The following is a 23,949-nucleotide window of genomic DNA, read 5'->3' as shown; positions in this document are numbered from 1 at the left end:
TTGCTGGGGATGCACAATCAAACTCCAGATTTCTCTCCCCCGAGGTAGTGGAAGCCAAGGTAGGGCAGTTGAGGGAAGCACGGATCTAGAAACTGGTGTTTCTCAGGCTGCTTGCTCAGGTAAGGCTCAGGATCAGCCCTTGGCACCCTCACAAGGCCCAGACCTTGAGGATGCCCAAGGGTGTGTCCAGGGCTTGAAACAGGTTTTGTAGAACACTGTGATGAGTCTTATGGCGGTGACACCTGAGCCCCTAGGGCTCTGGTCTAGGAAGCATCAGTTGTCCCAGTCTTTCAATTTCTCGTCTGTGGCAGGAGGAAGAAGGAAAATGTGGAGATGCATAGAAGGGCCAGGAGATTATGGTTGATCAGTCCCTGCTAAAGGGCTCTTCAAACAATCTGCACCAATTCACACACCCAACATCAGTGTATGTGACACTTTTGATATCATTAATTTTCATCAATTTGCAGTTTGAATAGTATAACCCCATTGTTATTTTGTTTCCATTATTTCTTGTGGTGTTGAGCTCCTATTTCTTTTATATTGACATTTGTATTTCTGTAATCAACTTCTTCAGGTTCTCTGCTAACTTTCCTATTGTTATTTGTTTGTGGGTATGTGTTTCTTGAGTTGTTTCAGCAGAGTTCTCTGTATAATGTAACTATGATTCTTTAGTGTGTTATAACTGGAAGAAACACAAGCTGGAATCAAGATTGCCGGGAGAAATATTAATAACCTCAGATATGCAGATGACACCACCCTTATGGCAGAAAGTGAAGAGGAACTAAAGAGCCTCTTGATGAAAGTGAAAGTGGAGAGTGAAAAAGTTGGCTTAAAGCTCAACATTCAGAAAACGAAGATCATGGCATCCGGTCCCATCACTTCATGGGAAATAGATGGGGAAACCATGGAAACAGTGTCAGACTTTATTTTTCGGGGCTCCAAAATCTCTGCAGATGGTGACTGTAGCCATGAAATTAAAAGACGCTTACTCCTTGGAAGGAAAGTTATGACCAACCTAGATAGCATATTCAAAAGCAGAGACATTACTTTGCCAACAAAGGTTCGTCTAGTCAAGGCTATGGTTTTTCCTGTGGTCATGTATGGATGTGAGAGTTGGACTGTAAAGAAAGGTGAGCGCTGAAGAATTGATGCTTTTGAACTGTGGTGTTGGAGAAGACTCTTGAGAGTCCCTTGGACTGCAAGGAGATCCAACCAGTCCAATCTGAAGGAGATCAGCCCTGGGAGTTCTTTGGAAGGAATGATGCTAAAGCTGAAACTCCAGTACTTTGGCCACCTCCTGCGAAGAGTTGACTCATTGGAAAAGACTCTGATGCTGGGAGGGATTGGGGGCAGGAGGAGAAGGGGACGACAGAGGATGAGATGGCTGGATGGCATCACTGACTCGATGGATGTGAGTCTGAGTGAACTCTGGGAGTTGGTGATGGACAGGGAGGCCTGGCGTGCTGCTATTCATGGGGTCACAAAGAGTCGGACACGACTGAGTGACTGAACTGTACTGAACTGACCAGAGCCTTATACCACCTGGGATTCGTTAATTCTCAAAGGCACTGGGACTCTAAACAACTAAAGGACAATTCCTTCACGTAGCAGGTGCTGTTCAAGCACTTTTTTCCCACTCTGGCCTTGAATAGTGGACTACGTGAGTTAAGAGAAAAGAATGTTTGGCGTGTGCCAGTTATCCTCTTTGATATTGAAGAGCTCTTCCTATATGTTTATCTGCTGCCTGGTAAATTTGGTGTTGCAACACCTAACAGGGCCTTCATGTGTTGTTGGGTTAAAAGGAACAAATAGGTTCCAACCCCTGGGACAGACTTGCCCTACTGATATTATGTTGCAATACATATCAAGGTCACCTTACGAAGGCAAAAAAAAAAAAAAAAAAACCCTCATCATATGAAAATGAATAATCTGCAGTTAGGGACGAAGTTGCCTGTTGGAAGGGCTGTCTTGTGGTGGAGTGGGTGTGCTTGGGAGTTGACTCTATGTATGTGGGGCTAAGAGTTTTTCTTTGGATCTAGAGATTTTTTTTAAGGGTACCTCCCCCATCCCCTTCCATATAACCACTGCGCAGTTGTTCTCAGACATGAAGACTCCCTGTGGTGTCAAGAGAAGAGAGATGTTATTCCTTTCTTATTCCTGGCTTAGTCCTTCCCCATGAGGGTCAGAGCTCTCTGCTGTGGAAAATTCACTCTTTATTGGCTGAAGTCTATTGCAACCATGACCGAGGAGCCAGTGGCACTGCCCCAAGAAGGAGCTAGTACAGCCTTAAAGGGCAAAGTGAGATGCTATCTCCCACCCTTCACCACCCCACCTCCACCACTGACATTCCCCAGTCCACCTGAGGCTGGAGTCAGTGTTGAAAGCTTCATAGTTGTAAAGGTGAAGTGAAAACAGTCCAATGTGCCAGTATTTATTTCAGGCCCAGTGACCGAGAAACTGGGGAAAGTAGGGATGGGTGGCAGCAGAGGGAGCTTGGTCACTGTTCATGAGTCTGTGTCTGTGGGTCCTGAGGTCTCAGCTTCCCAGTGTCTGATATCCTCCCCTAGAAAGGAAAGCAGAGTGACAGTTGAACCTTTGGGAACCCTGGGGGAAGGCAGGCTTGGCCTGGGGCTCTCTAGGTCAAGCAGGAAGGGGAAGCATGTTGGCTTGGCTGTGAGCAGCGAGAGAGGCAGAGGCTGACTCTGAGCCTCTCACCTGAAGGACTGGGTGAAACAGGCCAGGGCTCTCTAGAACTGGCTCCTCCGACACCCTTGGGGACCAGAAGGCTCCCTGAGCAAGCTTGTGCCACTGGATGGGTTCTACATAGTGTCAGATGAAACCACAAATTCCTCAGTGTCTTTAAGCTGGATCTTCGTGTTCTGCAGGAAAAGAGACAGAGAGACAGAGAGGGCGAGAGAGAGCGGCCTCATCCTAATCTCCGTGCCTTCCCTGATATTCACTACCTCATTCAACAAGTAGTATGTGCACTGCAACACTGTTCCAGATGCTGGGGATACAACCGTGACCTCTACAGACCACATCCCAGCCCCAGGGGCTGACATTCCATGACACCAAGGGGAAAGCAGACTTGCCAGGTCAGGAGGTGGAAGGAAGGGCCTGCTTCTAGGAAGGTGTGATGTGTGTGTAGTGACCAACAGGACTTCTTTGAAGAGACCAGCTAAGCTCTTGACTCTGCTGTGTGCAAAGAGGCTGAGGAGCTGGCTCCTCCACATCCTTCCAGCCCCTCTGGCCCCGCCCTGTCTTTCCTCCCTCCTGCAACCCGGTGCAATGTGCTCAAGCAGTGGATACATTTCTGGTATGTGACGTCCCTGCTGTTGTTGTGTGTCTTACTCCCACCCTTCCCTTCTCTCTGTCTCTCTTTTTCTTCTTTCCACTGAACCTCCCAGCAGGCTCAAGCCAGGTTTCTGAGTGCTGAAGAAAGAAAGCAGATGGTGAGTTGTCATTTGGTGGGGATGTGATAGACAGGGGTGTGTATGTGGACCCTCCCCACATTTAGAGTCATAGGATTGTGTACCTAAAAGCCCCAGGGAGGTATATGGGTCCAAATGGGTTATCAAAGAAAGGAGGGTAAACTTGGTGATGGCATCCACAGTCCCAATCAAGACCGGAGTTTTTCCTCTCGGGTGGCAGGGGCCGGGGTGCGGGTTATGTGAGATGCCATGTCTGTGAGACAGTCAGCATCTAGTGGGTAGTGGACAGGCGATTTGGGGCCTGGTGGGTGGGGGGAGGTCTTGGAAAATGTGAGGGACAGAGGGGAAGGGGAAGGGCCTGGCCTGGACTAAGCTGAAAGCAGAACAACTGAGGTGAGTGCTCCTTGTTACCTAGTCCTATGTTATATGAGATTCCATCGTTGATACTTGGATTTTAAGAGAAGCTGCCTAGTTGTGGCCCCTGTTTATCACCTAGAACTATGAGGCTGTGCTCCACTGACTTCAAGGGAGCCCCCTGCAAACAGTAACTGGAAGGAAAAGAGGACGTAGGTGGCCTAAGAGTCTTTATCTGGTTTTTGAAATAATGGTGTTGCTTAGGAAGACATCTTTTATATACATGTGAGGATACAGGACTGATTGATTGTCTTCAGGAGCCTACCGCAGGTCATGGTCTGAGGTTATAAAATGGATGAGGTTCTGTTACTGCTTCAAGTCATTCAGTGGGACAGAAGTCAAAAAAAAAAGAAACAAAAAAGCAAGAAACCCAGGATGATAACAATACAGGGAGATGGCTATGAGAAGATGGAGGAGGGGCAGCCACCAGCCTTGAGAGTTGGAATGGAGTCTTAGAGATTTCCCAGAGAAGGCATGCCTGAAATGAGTGAAGAAAGAAGTTGGCCAGGAAATAGAGAATGGGGAGAGCTATGCAAGCAGTCGCCTGAGACAATAAAGTGCAGATTTTGCAACTGAAAATAAGTAGACTCGGGTTTCTCTTCTAGGGTTTCAGAAGAAAGTCAGTCATGCCACTTAAGTATAGGGGTAAAAAGTGGTGCCACACAGAGATACAGAGCCCTGGATTTTGAGAAGCAAAAGATTTTGAGTATTGTTAACTTTCATGATGGAGAAGGCAATGGCACCCCACTCCAGTACTCCTGCCTGGAAAATCCCATGGATGGAGGAGCCTGGAAGGCTGCAGTCCATGGGGTCGCTGAGGGTCGGACATGACTGAACGACTTCACTTTCACTTTTCTCTTAGACGCATTGGAGAAGGAAATGGCAACCCACTCCAGTGTTCTTGCCTGAAGAGTCCCAGGGATGGGGGAGCCTGGTGGGATGCCGTCTATGGGGTCACACAGAGTCGGACACGACTGAAGTGACGCAGCAGCAGCAACTTTCATGATGGTCCATTGATTATTTATCCTTTATTATTCAGTTTTTGAATGAAAGTTCTACCTAAGATATCTTTGCCTAACCTCATGGCACAAAGGTTTTCTCCCATTATTTTCTTGTAGGTTCACAACTTACACTTAGCTCTATTATTTATTTTGAGGGCTTTTGCATGCAGTGAGAGGTATTGACGTTTATTGGTGGTTTCCATACAGAGATTCCCTTTCTCCAGCTCTATTAGTTAATTATCAGTTAATTTAATTATCTTAGCACCTTTTGTCACAAATCAACTGACCATATTTTTGTGTACATCTGTTTCTGGGCTTTCTATTTTATCCACTGATCCATACATCTAGTTTTATGGTAATACCACACTGTCACGACTACTATAGGTTCACATTAAGTCAGGGAATTTGGTACCGTAAGTCCTCCATCTTTGTTCTTTTCCAAATGGCTTTAGCTATTCTACGTCCTTTGCATTTCCATATAAGTTTTAGAAATAACTTTTCATTCTAATTATGATTATGACAAATCGATAGATGAATTACTAGAGACCTGACATCTTAAACCTTCTGGAGTCTTCTGATCCACAAACATAGTATGCTGCTGCTGCTGCTGCTGCTAAGTCACTTCAGTCGTGTCCAACTCTGTGCAACCCCAGAGACGGCAGCCCACCAGACTCCCCCGTCCCTGGGATTCTCCAGGCAAGAACACTGGAGTGGGTTGCCATTTCCTTCTCCAGTGCATGAAAGTGAAAAGTGAAAGTGAAGTCGCTCAGTCGAGTCCGACTCTTAGCGACCCCATGGACTGCAGCCTACCAGGCTCCTCCGTCCATGGGATTTTCCAGGCAAGAGTACTGGAGTGCGGTGCCATCGCCTTCTCCGAAAACACAGTGTATCTCCATTTAATTTGCATCTTCTTTAATTTTTCTTAGCAATATTTAATAGATACCTGTATATGAGTCTTGCAATACTACATTAAGCTTCTTAATAGGTATTTCATTTATTTCAGTGCTATTGTAAGTGATATTTAAGTTTCTTCCATCTCCAATCATTTGTTCCTGGTATGCTGAAATAGAGAGGACTTTTTCCCGTTGAGTTTCTATCCTGTAACCAGGTTAAATGCATATCAGATCTGAGAGATGATTTTGTTTTCTGTAGACTACTAAGTATTTTCTAAGTATTACTAAGTATGATCCCTTTAATGTATTGTTGCATTCAGTTTGTGCCTCTAGGTGTTCTTGCCAAATGCCATCAGGGAAAAGGATTTCAAACTGGGTAAGGTCTGTCAGAGAAAGCCACCCAAGTGAGTCTTCTAGGGAACTACCAGACAGGACAAATAATGACCTGGGAACCTTATCTGGGAACAAGGCTCTGCAGGAGGCCTGTCCCATTTCTGCTCCCTCTGGTGGCTGCCAGGCTGCCGGTTTTCACCATGATTGCAGGCTGTCAGCATTCAAAGCTGAGCTTCCCTTGTGGCTCAGCTGGTGAAGAATCTGCCTGCAATGCAGGAGACCTGGGTTCGATCCCTGGGTTGGGAAGATTCCCTGGAGAAGGGAAAGGCTACCCACTCCAGTATTCGGGCCTAGAGAATTCCATGGACTGTATAGTCCATGGGGTTGCAGAGTTCGACAAGACCTAGAGACTTTCACTTTCACTAAAATTAGTGAGTTTACCGAGTGACCAATTTGCCACATTTACTGGATTTCTTGATTGTCACGTTAGCAACCTTTACGGGAATAGCTGGGCTTCCCAGATGGTATTAGTGGTAAAGAACCTGCCTGCCAATGCAGGACACATTAGAGACATGGGTTCGATCCCCAGGTGGAGAAGATCCCCTGTGGAAGGCGTGGCAACCCACTGCAGTATTCTTGCCTGGAGAATCCCATGGACAAAGGAGCCTGGTGAGCCACAAGTCTATAGGGTCACAAAGAGGCAGACGCGACTGAAGTGACTTAGCACTGCTGCTGCTGCTGCTAAGTCGCTTCAGTCGTGTCTGACTCTGTGCGACCTCATAGACGGCAGCCCACCAGGCTCCCCCATCCCTGTGACTTAGCACACATGCACAGAAAAAATCATTTTTATTTTAAAGATGAATAATATGTTTCTGAGTATTAACTCAACAAAGTAGATATACCTTAGACATTTGGAAAAATACCCAAAATTAGGGACTGAAAACTTTCCCCATGAAAGGATCGTTCTAACCCAAAATTTGGATTTTACCTATGATGAAACCATTTTAATTATTCCTGATTTATCTGGGAATATTCTGAATGTTATTTTCTATCTTTTCAAGCCACATGGATTTTGTGTGTGCGTGTGTGTGTGTGTGTGTGCATATTTTCAAATAGATTATTAGATAGAACTGCTGGTTTCTTGCATTTATAATTTTTAATCAAAGATGGGTATGTTAAATTCAAAAACTATATTTAATTTTAATTTTAAAAACTGTTATTTTAAGCTGAACTAAAATTAATTAATTTAAATTGATCAGATCAGATCAGTCACTCATTCGTGTCTGACTCTTTGCAATCCCATGAATCACAGCACGCCAGGCCTCCCTGTCCATCACCAACTCCCAGAGTTCACTCAGACTCACGTTTTGAATTTAGATTGAATTTTAAACTTGAATATGAGCTAAAAGTCAAAATTTATATTTAAGTTCATATGGACAACTCTGCTTCTGGGAAGACAGAGTGGATGAACGTTTCCTATTCTTCCCACCAAGTACCACTTAGAACCCTGGTTGCCATATATAAAATAAACATAAGGCTCTGCAATGTGGGGAGGAGAAGGTGGATCAACTACGGATCTCAGAACCTGAGAAAGGACACGGTGGTGAGTTCCCTGGGTTTTCTTTCTGCATCATGTATCCCAGGCTTGGAGCTGAAGAAGCCGGCTTCTGAGAGAAATGCCGAAAGGTGGAGACAAAACAACAGTGACAACAACAGCAGCAGCAGCAATGAAACCCAGCTGAAACAGAAAGAAAAGTCTGCTCTCTCTAATGTAAGGATCAAGAATGACAAGACAGAAAAGGTTTTCTGCATGACTGCTCTACTCCAGCCAAGCCGTATGGAAAGGAAAAAAAAAAAAAAAGGATTGTGGCCTGCCCGCCCCCTCGCCGCCCCTCCTCCCCGCCCCCGCCACCCCTCCCCCGCTTCCACCCCGCCAAGCCAGCGAACATCTAGCAGGGTATCTAGAATTCCACGTTTTACTGGCGGGAACAGGAGCCACCTTCCCCTCTTCACCAGGTCCCTGGAAATCAAACACATGGAGATTCTGGAATTATACCTCCACTTGGCAGTAAGATGGCAATCCTCCCCATCCCTGCTGGGATGATTTCAATACTTTCACCACCACTCAGTAGTAAGGAGGCCGCTCAATCCGTGGGCTAAAGAAAAGTTTCCCAGCACATTAAGAGATGGCTTGAACTAAATGGAGATGATTACAAACCATACCCAAATTTGTGGGATGAAGCTAAAGCATTGCTGGAAGGGAAATTTACACCAGTAAAGGCTTACATTATGGAAAGGGAAACGCACCAAGTCAATAATCTAAGTTCTCACCTCAGGAAACTAGAAGCAGCAGCAAAATAAATCCAAAGCAAACAGAAGGCAGGGGATACAGAAGATGACCCCAGTAATCAATGGAATTGAAAACAGAAAAACAACAGAGAAAATCAAGGAAACAAAAATCTCAGTTTTTGAAAAGATCAATAAAACTTACAAACCTCCAGCGAGTCTGACAAACTAAACCGCAGTGATTCACTGCATTTACTGAATGACTTCAGTGACTATGTTCGTGAAATAGTCTATTTTAGAAACCACGTGTAAAATAGATAAACCAGTGCAAGCTTGATGCATGAAGCAGGGCACCCAAAGCCACTGTTCTGTGACAACCTAGAGGGATGAGGTGGGGGGTGGGGGGATGTGGCGGGGGACAGAGGTGGGAAGGGTGTTCAGGATGGAGGGGACACACCTATGGCTGATTCATATTGATGTATGACAAAACCCGTCACAATACTGTAAAGTAAATTTCTGACATAACAGCTGGATTGATGTCCTTCATACAGAAACTATTTGAGGTAACATTGTTTTGTAATTAGCTCAAATTCTTTTCTAAGTGATAGAAATAATTGCCTGACATCTACTCCACAAGTTCAAAATTTTTAGGCTATAATCATATCTTTGCAGATTGCAAAGTCCTTGGAGAGAAAAATGTACCTAAAATATTAATTGGCCAAGGTTTCATGCAGCATGACTCATGAGAAGAAGGTATTTGAAAAGTAAGGTGTTTGAAATGCTTTCCTGGTTTGAATCAATTGCTCTTTCACGTTGTTGGAAAGGTCCTGTATTATATGGGCTTAGTTGCAGATCTTAGGCTTTTAGTAAAATGATGTATATGGTCCTGCAATTCTCTAACATACGTTCTGTAACTGTAATAAAATGCATTTATTTTTATTTGTTTTCTATGTGCTGTGCTTAGTCACTCAGCCATGTCTGACTCTCTGCGACACATTGGACTGTAGCCCACCGGGCTCCTCTGTCCATGGGATTTTTCAGGCAAGAATATTGGAGTGGTTGCCATTTCCTTCTCCACGGGATCTTCCCAACCTGGAGATTGAACTCGTGTCTCCAGTGTCGCCTGCATTGCAGGTGGATTGTTTACCTGCTGAGCCATTGGGGAAGCCCTATTTACTTATTTCTTTATATTTTACTATATCTCCATTTAAAATGTCTGTGTGTGTGAGAGAGAGTGAGTGCATAAGTGTGTGCTTGCGCCCAGGATCCAAGCTACTTTATAGCGGCCAAATTTATAACCCAGGTTCTCTTAATAATTGTTAAAAACTGTTTCTAGTTGTTGCTGAACAGTTACTTCCGATTTCAGGCAACAGATCTTGTCATTCTCTTTGGACTGTTAGAGGAAATTCTTTTTGAATTCGTCTTATATTTGCTTACATTTCTCTTCGTATTGTTCACTTTGTTTTCTTCATATTTCTTTGAACACAGCAAATAAATCGCTTTTCCTCTTTATTTTGTTGTTGCAAACACAGCAACCGCAGCAACAACAACAATGGAAGGGGTTGGAGGCTGAGGTGCTCAACTTTACAGCAAAATGCCCACTAATTAAAAGTAGACAGGAATTTCTAGAAAACAGAAATAGAGTATAGCCATGTTTCCAACCACCAAAGCAATAATCAAACCAGACCCAGAGCACTGAATAAAAGCTAAGGCCAAGAGGTGAGAATGTTTTTCGAGAACAGACTACCCACATGGTATCAGAATATCATGCCACAGACTGCTTACATATACGGCAAAACCAATACAATATTGTAAAGTTAAAAAATCAAATCAAATCAAATCAAAAAGGTACCTTTACCGTGAAATGATCTCTACAACAACCCCTTAAATAAGTGATCAGACTCAGTAATGCCAACTGTAGCAATGACAGCTAGACACACTGAACTTGGGGGCCTACAGATGTGAGGCTCATGACCTATTTAATATACTTGCCAAGAATATTAAATCTGAAGACATAAATCTAAACAAGAGGAAAATATCAGGCAAATGCATACTGTGGACACTTTACAAGCAAACGAGCCTAGGCGCCATGACATGAAAATGTCATTGCAGTGGAAGATTGGAGTTGAGGGACTGTTTGGGACTGCAGGATACTAAAGAGACATGACAACGGAGTGCAGTGTGTGATCCTTGATTGAACTGTGGATCCTCAAAAGGATATTATTGGGACAATTGGGGAAATTTGACTATGGACTCTATATGGACTCAGATGACACTATCACCTCATTGTTAAATTCCTTCGACATGATAGCAGTACTGTGGTCAGACGGGAGAGCATCCTAGTTCTTAGGAGACAAGTTCTGAAGTAATTGGATGAAGTGTTTGGAACTGTTACGTGGTTAAGCAAAAAAGAAGAAAAAGAGAGCGAGAAAGCAATGGGATAGTAGGAATCTAGGTAAAAGAATGCTTACTCTTTATGCATTTTCAAAATAAAAAGCTGAGGAAAATGGATTGCTCATATTTTAGAGTTATGAATTGAAATATTTCCCAATAAAAATAAGAAAATTTCTGATGCTTTCTTGAAAATAGTCTGGGAGAGGGGTAGAGGAGAAGATATATGCGAATCGAGTTTGGCTATAAGTTGTTGCTGGTTGCAGTTGGGTGATGGGATAATCGGAGGTTCCTTCACTGTTCTCTCGCGTACAATGGTTCTCAAAGTGTGGTTCCCTCCCAACAGCACCTGCATCACCAGGGAACTTGTCAGAAAAGGAAACTCTGGGTCCCACTCCAGAACTTTTAATCTGAGACTATAGATATGGAGCTCAGCGATCTGTGCTTTAACAAGCTCTCTGTGTGATTCTGCCGCAAGTTCCCATTCCAGGACCACAGCTCTAGTGTCATGAACTTGGAGATTGAAAATTTGTATACAAGCTCTATTTGCAAATGTTTGAAATCATCCACAGTATAATTTTTTAATGTATTTATTTTTTATTGAGGGATAATTGCTTTCCAGAATTTTGCTGTTTTCTGTCAAACCTCAACATGAATCAGCCATCAGATCAGATCAGATCAGTCACTCAGTCGTGTCCAACTCTTTGCGACCCCATGAATTGCAGCACGCCGGGCCTCCCCGTCCCTCACCAACTCCCGGAGTTCACTCAGACTCACATCCTTTGAGTCGGTGATGCCATCCAGCCATCTCATCCTCTGTCGTCCCCTTCTCCTCCTGCCCCCAATCCCTCCCAGCATCACAGTCTTTTCCAATGAGTCAACTCTTCACATGAGGTGGCCAAAGTCCTGGAGTTTCAGCTTTAGCATCATTCTTTCCAAAGAACTCCCAGGGCTGATCTCCTTCAGAATGGACTGGTTGGATCTCCTTGCAGTCCAAGGGACTCTCAAGAGTCTTCTCCAACACCACAGTTCAAAAGCCTCAATTCTTCAGCGCTCAGCCTTCTTCACAGTCCAATTCTCACATCCATACATGACAACAGGAAAAACCATAGCCTTGACTAGATGAACCTTTGTTGGGAAAGTAGTGTCTCTGCTTTTGAATATGCCATAGGTATACATATATCCCGTCCCTTTTGAAACTCCCTCCCATCTCCCTCCCCACTCCACCCCTCTAGGTTGATACAGAGCCCCTATTTCAGTGTCCTGAGCCATACAGCAAATTCTGGCTGGCTATCTCTTTTATATATGGTAATGTATGTTTCCACGTTACTCTTTCCATACATCTACCCTTTCCTCCCCTCTCCCCATCACAGTAAAATTTTTTTAAGCAAATAAAACAGGCCTCCTAGCTTAGTGGTCAACCTAGATTAGTGGTCAGGTTTTAATGAAAAGTTTCAAGACAGATCACACTAATCTTACCTGAACACTGCCAGAGGATAGCAAAGAGGGCAACTAAGTTGCTCCACTTAGTCTATGAGACTAGAAAACCTTGACCCTGGAACCAGCAATTATGCTCTGAGGAGAGAAACATCAAGTCAATCTTGCTCATGAACAGAAGGCAGGCAAATTCCAGGCAAAACTTTAGCAAAGTGAACTCACCAGTGTACACAAAAGATGATACACTGTGATGTATAGCTACGTCTATCCTAGGAGAGCAAATCTGGTGGAAGGGGGCATGAGAGAGGTTTGGGTCTTGCTAATATATTCTGCTGCCTGCTCCAGGTGCTAACTGAATGCGTATGTTTAATTTTTGAAAACTCACTAAGATGCACATGTACGATTTTGATTCTTTCTTGATTATAAGATATACTTCACTAAAAAATTTGAAAGAAATCTTATAAATAATCCTCATTATATTAACAGATCCAAATGAATAGAGCCCTGATCATTTCAATAGAGGCCCCCAAATTAAAACCCAATTATCTATTCATGATTTTTAAGACAAACTTATTAAACTAGAAATATAAGGATGCTCCTTAATCTGATAAAGGGAAAGAAGGAAAGAAAAAGAGAGAGGAGGGAGAGAGAGAGAGAGGAAGAAAAAGAAACAAAAGTGAGAAGGAAAAAATAAAGGAGGAAGGGAGGAAAGACAGAAAAAGGAGGAAGAGAGAATAAAAGAAAGAAAGTAAACAATGAAACAAACACAGAAAGCCCATTTTAATATGGAAATGTTGGCAACATTCTGTTTAATATTAGGAACAACCCAAAGATGCCCAATTTTGCCATCTCCATTTGACCTGGTAGTGGATGTCCTAGCCAGCCAGTAAGAAACTTGTAAACTCACAGATTCACAGAAAACTGCAGACCACCTCTAGACACATGATAAAATGTCACAGAGTTTAGCATGGTGGCTGACTTTAAGATCGAGATATATATATATCTTATATATCATATATATATATATATATATATAAGTCAAATGGATTTCTATAAATTAGAAAGAGATAGAAAATGTCATTTTGAACAGATATCAAGCACCAGAGCAACATGGTTCCAGAGTATCTTGAAAGTGCAAGTCGCTCAGATCACGTCTGACTCTTTGCGACCCCATGGACTGTAGCCCACCAGGCTTCTCTGTCCTTGGGATTCTCCAGGCAAGAATCCTGGAGTGGTTTGCCATTTCCTTCTCCAGGAGATCTTCCCGTCCCAGGGAATGAACCTGGGTCTCCCGCATTGCAGGCAGATTCTTTACTGTCTGAGCCACCAGGGAGTATCTAGGGATAAATACAAAAAGGAGGTACAAAATCTGAACGTAAAAAAGATAAACACTAAGCTGAAGGATTCCAACGTTAAAGAAGAGCCACAAAAATAGAGAGCCATTCCATGTTGGTGACTAGGAAGGCTGAATATCATAAAGATAGTCAATTCTCCCTTAACTGATCCACAGATTCAATGAAAATGTAATCCAAATCTACCGCAGATGAGTTTTCAGGGAACACGACATGCTGATCCTGACATTTACATTTTTGAGTTTAGGAAGGACAAAAGGCAAAGAATAGCAAAGATGTGCCTGGAAATGATGAATAAGGTGTGAGGACTTGTCCCACCAGAGATCAAGATGTCTTACTAACAGATAAAAATTAAGAGAGTGTAGTACTGGCCCAGGAATAGATTGACTTATCTGTGGAACAGAACAGGGAACTCAGAGACACAAATGAAGACCAAAATGACTCCACACACTGCCCATTGTTCCCTGGGGCTGCAAAATCGGATTTCGAATTGAGAATCCCTGACATAGGAATTGATGCTTTTGAACTGTGGTGTTGGAGAAGACTCTTGAGAGTCCCTTGGACTGCAAGGAGATCCAACCAGTCCATTCTGAAGGAGATCAGCCCTGGGATTTCTTTGGAAGGACTGATGCTAAAGCTGAAACTCCAGTACTTTGGCCACCTCATGCGAAGAGTTGACTCACTGGAAAAGACTGATGCTGGGAGGGATTGGGGGCAGGAGGAGAAGGGGACGACAGATGGCATCACTGACTCGATGGACGTGAGTCTGAGTGAACTCCGGGAGTTGGTGACGGACAGGGAGGCCTGGTGTGCTGCGATTCATGGGGTCGCAAAGAGTTGGACACGACTGAGTGACTGAACGGAACTGAACTGAACTGACTGACATAGGAATACGGAGGGATCTTAAAAACACAGGCTGAATTTTGTAAAAGTAATTTACAGAATACCAAGGATGCCTGTTTAAAATGCTCGCATATACAGTATTTCACAGGGCTTCCCAGGTGGCACTAGTGGCAAAAATCCTCCTGTCAATGCAGGAGACTTAAGAGAAATAGGTTGAGTTTTTATCATAAATGGATGTTGAATTTTGTCAAAGGCTTTCTCTGCATCTATTGAGATAGTCATATAGCTTTTATTTTTCAATTTGTGAATGTGGTGTATTACATTGATTGACTTGCGGATATTGAAGAATCCTTGCGTCCCTGGGATAAAGCCCACTTGGTCATGGTGTATGATCTTTTTAATGTGTTGTTGGATTCTGATTGCTAGAATTTTGCTAAGGAGTTTTGCATCCATGTTCATCAGTGATATTGGCCTGTAGTTTTCTTTTTTTGTGGGATCTTTGTCAGGTTTTGGTATTAGGGTGATGGTGGCCTCATAGAATGAGTTTGGAAGTTTACCTTCCTCTGCAATTTTCTGGAAGAGTTTGAGCAGGATAGGTGTTAGCTCTTCTCTAAATTTTTGGTAGAATTCAGCTGTGAAGCCGTCTGGACCTGGGCTTTTGCTTGCTGGAAGATTTTTGATTACAGTTTCAATTCACATGCTTGTGATGGGTCTGTTAAGATTTTCTATTTCTTCCTGGTCCAGTTTTGGAAAGTTGCACTTTTCTAAGAATTTGTCCATTTCTTCCACGTTGTCCATTTTATTGGCATATAATTGTTGATAGTAGTCTCTTATGATCCTTTGTATTTCTGTGTTGTCTGTTGTGATCTCTCCAGTTTCATTTCTAATTGTATTGATTTGATTTTTCTCCCTTTGTTTCTTGATGAGTCTGGCTAATGGTTTGTCAGTTTTATTTATCCTTTCAAAGAACCAGCTTTTGGCTTTGTTGATTTTTGCTATGGTCTCTTTTGTTTCTTTTGCATTTATTTCTGCTCTGATAACATGATCCTCTACATAGAAAACCTTAAAGACTCCACCAGAAAATTACTAGAACTAATCAATGATTATAGTAAAGTTGCAGGATATAAAATCAACACACAGAAATCCCTTGCATTCCTATACACTAATAATGAGAAAACAGAAAGAGAAATTAAGGAAACAATTCCATTCACCATTGCAACGGAAAGAATAAAATACTTAGGAATATATCTACCTAAAGAAACTAAAGATCTATATATAGAAAACTATAAAACACTGGTGACAGAAATCAAAGCGGACACTAATAGACGGAGAAATATACCATGATCATGGATTGGAAGCATCAATATAGTGAAAATGAGTATACTACCCAAAGCAATTTATAGATTCAATGCAATCCCTGTCAAGCTACCAACAGTATTCTTCACAGAGCTAGAACAAATAATTTCACAATTTGTATGGAAATACAAAAAACCTCGAATAGCCAAAGCTATCTTGAGAAAGAAGAATGGAACTGGAGGAATCAACCTACCTGACTTCAGGCTCTACTACAAAGCCACAGTTATCAAGACAGTATGGTACTGGCACAAAGACAGAAATATTGATCAATGGAACAAAATAGAAAGCCCAGAGATAAATCCACGCACATATGGACACCTTATCTTTGACAACGGAGGCAAGAATATACAATGGATTAAAGACAATCTCTTTAACAAGTGGTGCTGGGAAAACTGGTCGACGACTTGTAAAAGAATGAAACTAGGACACTTTCTAACACCATACACAAAAATAAACTCAAAATGGATTAAAGATCTCAACGTAAGACCAGAAACTATAAAACTCCTAGAGGAGAACATAGGCAAAACACTCTCCGACATACATCACAGCAGGATCCTCTATGACCCACCTCCCAGAATATTGGAAATAAAAGCAAAAATAAGCAAATGGGACCTAATTAACCTTAAAAGCTTCTGCACAACAAAGGAAACTATTAGCAAGGTGAAAAGGCAGCCTTCAGAATGGGAGAAAATGATAGCAAATGAAGCAACTGACAAACAACTAATCTCAAAAATATACAAGCAACTCCTACAGCTCAACTCAAGAAAAATAAATGACCCAATCAAAAAGTGGGCCAAAGAACTAAATAGACATTTCTCCAAAGAAGACATACAGAGGGCTAACAAACACATGAAAAGATGCTCAACATCACTCATTATCAGAGAAATGCAAATCAAAACCACTATGAGGTACCATTTCACGCCAGTCAGAATGGCTGCGATCCAAAAGTCTACAAGCAATAAATGCTGGAGAGGGTGTGGGGAAAAGGGAACCCTCTTACACTGTTGGTGGGAATGCAAACTAGTACAGCCACTATGGAGAACAGTGTGGAGATTCCTTAAAAAACTGGAAATAGAACTGCCTTATGACCCAGCAATCCCACTGCTGGGCATACACACTGAGGAAACCAGAAGGGAAAGAGACACGTGTACCCCAATGTTCATCGCAGCACTGTTTATAATAGCCAGGACATGGAAGCAACCTAGATGTCCATCAGCAGATGAATGGATAAGAAAGCTGTGGTACATATACACAATGGAGTATTACTCAGCCATTAAAAAGAATACATTTGAATCAGTTCTAATGAGGTGGATGAAACTGGAGCCTATTATACAGAGTGAAGTAAGCCAGAAAGAAAAACACCAATACAGTATACTAACGCATATATATGGAATTTAGAAAGATGCTAACAATAACCCTGTGTACGAGACAGCAAAAGAGACACTGATGTATAGAACAGTCTTATGGACTCTGTTGCAGAGGGAGAGGGTGGGAAGATTTGGGAGAATGGCATTGAAACATGTATAATATCATGTATGAAACGAGTTGCCAGTCCAGGTTCGATGCACGATACTGGATGCTTGGGGCTAATGCACTGGGACGACCCAGAGGGAGGGTATGGGGAGGGAGGACGGAGGAGGGTTCAGGAAGGGGAACACATGTATACCTGTGGCGGATTCAATTTGATATTTGGCAAAACTAATACAGTTTGTAAAGTTTAAAAATAAAATAAAATTAAAAAAAAAAAAAAAGAGAGGGACATAGGTTGGATGCCTGGATCGGGAAGATCCCATGCAGAAGGAAATGGCAACCCACTCCAGTATTCTCGCCTGCAGAACGTCATGGACAGAGGAGCCTGGTGGGCTATATAGTCCATAGGCTCTCAAAAGAGTCGGACATGACTGAAGAAACAGCACACAGTATTTCACATCCAAAAAGCAAAGAGTTTGGGAAACAAGGTTTGGGGAGCACAAAGCTCCACTTCAGTTCTGGAGTCGAATGGCAGGCCCAGTAAAGCCACCCAGCAGGAGGAGAAGTGCAAGGGAGTTGAAGAGAGCGCAGGGCTTTTGTCGTGACCTTCAGACGAACTTGAAGCTCATTGGTCACTGACCACAGCGGTGGGAAGTGAAAAGCAGAGCTGGAAGCTCACTGTCTTTTGAAGGAAGGGCGGGAAAGGGACTGAGAGCTGGGTCTTCCCTCGGGCCTCCTGTCCCAATAGATTGATCCTGACCTGCTGGGGGCTGGGGTAACCATAGACTGGCATCAGGAACAGGACCCTCATTCTCTGCATCATTTCTTTCCTCCCTCCCTCCCGCTCTGGATCCCCAGTCCCTCTTCTCTCCTCCACCTCCGCAGGGTACCTCGGATCCCACCCCGCCCCACCCCTCCCCCCACTCCACACCCCACACCGCATCTCTCCTTGGCTGAAGTCCTGTGAGATGATCGCTTGCTCCAGACTCCTGACCCCTGGCCTCTGGCCGCTGGGGCAGGGCTTCTGTCCCCCCACCCACACCCCCGCCACCTCATGATTCTGAGGTGGGGGTGACAGGGAATGGTTGGGTAAGCTGAGAGCAGGGAGGTGGCGAACTCTGGGTTTGGCAGGAGGGGAAGCTGTGCTCAAGCATAATTGTTGAAGGTGTTGGAGAGGAGCTGGGAAGATTGTTGGGAGGCTGAGGAGGGGATGCACGGGTTGCATGAAAGCAGAGAGGGTGTGCTGCTGCAAGAGAACAATTAGTGCAGTGAGGAGTTGGCTGTTGACTAGATCAGCGTCTGGCGTTCAATAGGGGGCTCAACAAACATCTACTTGGTAAGTCGATGAGGGGATGAGTGAAAGTAATCATTGAAAGAAGGGCTTGAGATGCAGGAGGAGTATAGGATTTCATGATATGATATGATTTCGGGGTGTCACTTTAAAGAGGGAGCACGAAAACAATTAAGATTTTGATAGAGTGCAAGAAAAAATTGGAATGGAAGATGAGAGGAAAATTGAATGTAGGGCATACATGAGACCAATAATAGAATTGAGTGCAGGACATAAGAATCATGAGCAGGGAGTGGATGAATGCAGGAGGCGAGGAAGACAATTGTGGAAAGGGATGCCAGGAATAATAGTTGGGCATAGCAGAATACAGGATGATAAACATGAGACACGGAAGTAGTATTTGTTGAAGGAGGCACGAGAGTGCATGTGTATGCCTGAAGGGGTCGGGGGTCCATGGGAAGTGAAGGTAAGCAGGGGGGAGTAATAATTGGATTGGAAGTATACAGGACCCACGCCCAGAGTTTCTTGGAACTGGCCTATATGTGAGTGGGGCTTCCTGGGAAGGAGGCTACATGAGCAAGAAGAGAGGGTGCAATCTCATTTCAGCAGTGAGCTGGATGGAGAAGAATCCAGCCACCTCAGATGGGGTTTTCCAGGGGCAGAGGAAGTACGTAGCGGGTAGGGGATCATGTGGCCACTCTGACCTCCACTCCTTGCCCTAGAACCATGGATCCCAATGAAATGCCTGGTATGCCCTCCTGCCTCCCCGACTCCACCCCTGGACTTGAGACCGGAGCCCCACGTGGCATTGAACTTGGCCCCAGAGGATCTATACGTCGCTGTGCCCGCTGCCACAACCATGGCATCACTGACCAAATCAAGGACGAGGAGCACCTCTGCCTCTTCCAGGCCTGCAAGTGTCACAAATGTGTTCTCTCCTCGTGAGTATGGCATCTGACAAGGGCAGGGGAGGAGGCCTCCTCTAAAGGTGACTGACCTTAGACCCACAATCCTCCCACTTTAGGGAACACGACAGCATCTTGCCTGCTGAACGTGACTTGAAGACGGACCAGGGGCCACACCTAAGGAGGCGCCCGACTCGAGGACGGATCAGGGGTGGGACTACCTCTCCCAGAGCTCGCAGCCGTGGCAAGAAGTCGGGCACTCAAGCAAGAGTCCCCGGTGAGTGTCTCTGGCCAGGGAGGGAGTTGGCGTTTCGGGTGTAGGGAGCATGAGTAGTTCTGTCAGCAGTCCTACCACCCAGTTTCTATGTGGCTTTCCTCCTTGGGAAAGTTACTCTTCAGGCCTTAGCTCCCCCAACTATAAAAATGCCATCAGTATTATCTACCAAGTGTTGGTGGGAAGGAGAGATCTGGGAAATCAAAAAGGGTCTAGAGGGGGACAGGTTGGGGATGAGGTAGAGTGGGATGGGGCCAGAGGGTAAGGCTCACCTAAGGTGTCCCCAGTGTCTCACAGTTGGGAAGGAGAACATCACACCTCAGCTCGAGGCTCACCCCTGTGCAATCCCCGAGGAGGAGTCTGGGGCCAGTGTGGGAAGCTCTGACCTCAGCCACTGCTCAGAGCCCTTTCTGTGTCCTGAAGACCTGGGTACCATCTCTAACCCTACTACAACTTGCCATATGACCCTGAGGGAAAACTACTTCTCTATGGATCTCATAGTCTTCAGTCCCAAAATGAAGAAGAGGACTAGGTGGTCTTGAAGGTCTTCTCAGCTCTGGCATTCCGGGCTCCTATCCTTGCCCCAAAATATGCCCACATCTCCTCTCCATGGCCGGCTTGGTTCCTGGCTCCAACCTGTGCTCTCTGTTCCTGCAGACAATCTTCGAAGGCGCTCTGCTGCTCGGTCAAGTCCTGGACTCTTTGTCTCTGTCCTGGACTCCAGCACCCTTGAAGAAGCAACTAACAATTTCTCTTTTGAGGGAGTCGCACAGATCCCCTGCCCTGCCCAGCAGGCGAGTAGAGTGAGAAAGACCATGGGGCTACTTGTATATTGTGTTACTGAGTGTCCAAACCTTCTGCTTAAGGCTCTGGAGCTAGAAGGAGGAGATGGAGGCAGTACAGGGCAACTGGGGGCGGGGGGCGAGGTGGAGGAAGGGGAGGAGGAGCAGGCATCTCAGACTTAGGGGCTCTCTCAGCTCTGCCATTCCCAATCTGTGAGACTTTGGACACGTGACTTTACATATCCGAGCCTCTATTTCCTACCAGTGTGATGAGAGGGGACAGTATTCTACACCTATAGAGAACTGCCGACTCATTGGAAAAGACCCTGATGCTGGGAAAGATTGAGGGCAGGAGAAGGGGGTGACAGAGGATGAGATGGTTGGATGGCATCACCGACTCAGTGGACATAAGCTTGAGCAAACTCGAGGAGATAGTGAAGGACAGGGAAGCCTGCCATGCTGCAGTCCGCGGGGTCACAAAGAGTCAGACATGATTTAGCAACTGAACAACAACAGCAACATAGCATTGCAAAGAGGACTAGCACAGGGCCTGCCACATCACAGGCCTTTGACAAGTGGAGGCTGTTATTCCACATGAAACAAACAGATGGGAGAGAAGCTTCTGCTGAGAAGGGGAGCCATAATGGTGAGGGACACCATCTTGCCCAGGCCAGAGTCTAATAACCATCAGAGAAAGTGTCCTGGAGATGAGTCAAGCTGGCCCTTCAAGCCCCTTGGGGATTGGGGAATATAGGGGCAAGAACCAGTCCCTGGACAGGAACAGTAAGCACGTCTCTCCAGGTGCCTCGCAGATTAAAATGCAGACACCTCTGATGTCCCATAGCACGGGTATACCTGTGGCGGATTCATTTCGATATTTGGCAAAACTAATACAATATTGTAAAGTTTAAAAATAAAATAAAATTAAAAAAATAAAATAAAAAAGCTGAGAGGAATTAGTGTCTCTGGAAAGATACAGGAAAAAAAAAAAAAAAATGGAAAAGAGGACAGGCCAGGCAGGGGAAGCGACTTGTCTAAGCCACAACACCTAATGGCCATTCAGACTCCCACATGCAGATATTGTAAACTCTCGGCCCCCTCCTCACTGGTAGTATGTGCCTGCCAAAGGGATAAATCCCCTGGTCTCTCCTTTCCTTGTTCCTAGACACTCAACTCTGATCCTCCAGCCCCATGCCACCCTTAACCCCCTTCTACTGCAGCCACAGAGTCTGGGGAGATTGTGGGGTCCAGAACCCTGGCAGGGGCCAAGCTTAGTGAAGGAGAAGAGCAGAAGGCCTCGGGGTAGCTGGGGACTGAAGGGGCATTGAGGGAGTGTGGGTTCCCAGCTCCCATTCTCTCACATCCTTTGTTTTCAGGCTCCCGAAGCTTCCAACCAGGCCTCGGTTTCTGCCTCCTCAGAGTGGCAGCAAAAACTGGAAGCAGCCCAGGCTCTGCTGACTCTGAAAAGATCTTCCTGGGCCCCTTCTGGCTCCATCTCTGTGCCCCAGCCCTGCGTTGCTCCAGGTAGCCTGGTCTTTGAAAGGAGAACAAGGGGTTGGGGACAGTTGGGAAATGGGAGGCTGTTGTGGTAAGCAGGGGCTAACTGGGAAGTCAGAGTTGGAGGGAGGAAGGGGGGTTGAACTTCTCTGGACCCAGGCTGCCAAGCTCCTCAGTCGGACTCTCGAAGTGGCAGTAGATGGTTGTTCAGAGAATCACTGAGCGTTTGTTGAGCATTGTGCTCAAAAGCAAATGCTCACTGCCCCGATGTCAAGAAATAAGGAAACTGAGTCCCTGAGAATGGCAGGGACTTACCAAGGGCATGCAGCATATCAAGTGGAAGAATCAGGTCTCCTGACTCCCAGTCCAGAGTTTTCTACCCAGACTCCTGCAGTCTGCTGTGATCTGGGGAGGACGTGTATAGGTGATAAGTGTCTGGTAGAGAAGATCTAGTTCCTGCCTTCAGGGAGCTTCCAGTCTTGATGTGGAGCCTGGATGCCTCCACAGGTCATGTTTTGGGGCTGAATCTCAATGATGAGCCTGGAGAAGAAGGGTGGAGGAGAGCTAGACACCTGGGAAGGCTGAGGGGGAAGGCTGGGCACTACCAGATCAAAATGGACTGTGATATGGAGTGTGAGTGAAGCAGGCAACCCTGGAGGAACTGCTAGAACGCGATGGAAGAGATGAGCGGGGAGAGGCTACCAGTCACGGAGGTCTGCCTGCCAGGCTTAAGAGGTTTGGCCAGCAACTGTGGGTGATGAGGGACCAAGGAATGTCTGAACTAGAGAGGAGCATGTTTGGAGACCCTGGGCTTGACAAAAAGAAATGTGGCTGCTGTGATGGAGGGATTGGAGGAAGCGAGAATTGAGATGGGCAAATCAAGGGAGTTCTGTGCAATATAGTCCAAGGTGACACAGCTTTGACTGGGTGGAACAAAAAGAGGGGAGAGCTGGGAGGACAAATGGATGTGACCTGGCCCTGACCCTTTTTTTGTGTGTTGACAGCTCCTGATGAAGATAAAGGACCTCAGCCTTCTAGCCCCTCTCTTTGACCTAGGCCGGCCATCTCCATTTCTCTGCCTATTGGTCACCTGGGGTGCATCTCCCTCTTGAACTAGAAGCCCAGAAGTGGGAAACTCATTAGAATGCTGTATATTTATGCATTTGCAAAATGCTTAATGTCCAAAATTCTTACTGTATTTAAAAAAAAAAAAAAGCGTTTAGGCTCTTTTATAAGTTTTAGGTGCTTTTTATTATATGGGACAATTCCTTGACTGAGGGTGGATATTCCTCTACCTCCATCCTTTACTCTCTTGGATCCTGGGGTCTTATAATGTCTCTTATGAAAACAGGGTTTTGCAATCTAAGCTCATCAGTCTCTAAGTAGGGTTCTGTCTGAGTTCATCTGTTCATCAGCCAGAGGTTATTTTGATTCATGATACCCGCATGCTCATGTACTTATCCACGCATCTGAAAATCTGAGGATGTTTTCATTTTGTGTCTAGGTTTGTGTATGTGTGAAAATAATAAACCTTCATTGTAAGGCACTGAAATATTGGTGTTGCTTGTTACCACAGTATAACCTAGAGTACCCTGAGTTTACCATGTTCAATTCACTTTTCAAAGGGACAATCACTTTCCTCAATAACTGGGATTTCTTAACATGGTTGTTAAGGAAGTGGTAGAGAAAAAAAATGGGTAGGAGATTTACTCATTCAGCAAGTAAGTGCCTACACCCTGCCTGGCAATGACTGCTTCCAGTTGTCCAGAAGGCCACAAATTCAGATGTCTGCAGGATCAAGCAGATTATATAAATGAGTAGAGCAAGCCAGATGGGGCCTGGCCAACTGAGAGTGCATGCTCTACCTAAGGGAGCAGCTGTCACTTGGCTCTAGCCAAGTGCTGCCCTACAGGAATGCAGACTCATTGTTGCCACATCTCTTGATAAATCTAGCCTTGGTAAATTCAAAAAAATAGAAATCATTCCAAGCATC

The 23,949-nt window shown here is 44.9% G+C and overlaps 1 protein-coding gene across 1 annotated transcript; it reads left to right on the top strand.

The window, feature by feature from the left end:
• Positions 1-3,295: 3,295 nt before the first annotated feature.
• Positions 3,296-20,642, top strand: LOC139181542 (doublesex- and mab-3-related transcription factor C2-like). The gene is made up of 4 exons (XM_070785056.1): positions 3,296-3,452; positions 19,221-19,439; positions 19,523-19,680; positions 20,335-20,642. The coding sequence occupies exons 2-4, from the start codon at positions 19,225-19,227 to the stop codon at positions 20,640-20,642; spliced, it is 681 nt and encodes a 226-aa protein (XP_070641157.1). The 5' UTR covers positions 3,296-3,452; positions 19,221-19,224.
• The last annotated feature ends 3,307 nt before the right edge of the window (positions 20,643-23,949 follow it).

Source organism: Bos indicus, chromosome X (assembly GCF_029378745.1).
Source record: "Bos indicus isolate NIAB-ARS_2022 breed Sahiwal x Tharparkar chromosome X, NIAB-ARS_B.indTharparkar_mat_pri_1.0, whole genome shotgun sequence".
Lineage (NCBI taxonomy): Eukaryota > Metazoa > Chordata > Mammalia > Artiodactyla > Bovidae > Bos > Bos indicus.
The sequence above is the reverse complement of the archived record's forward strand: the minus strand, read 5'-3'. Positions and strand labels throughout refer to the sequence as shown.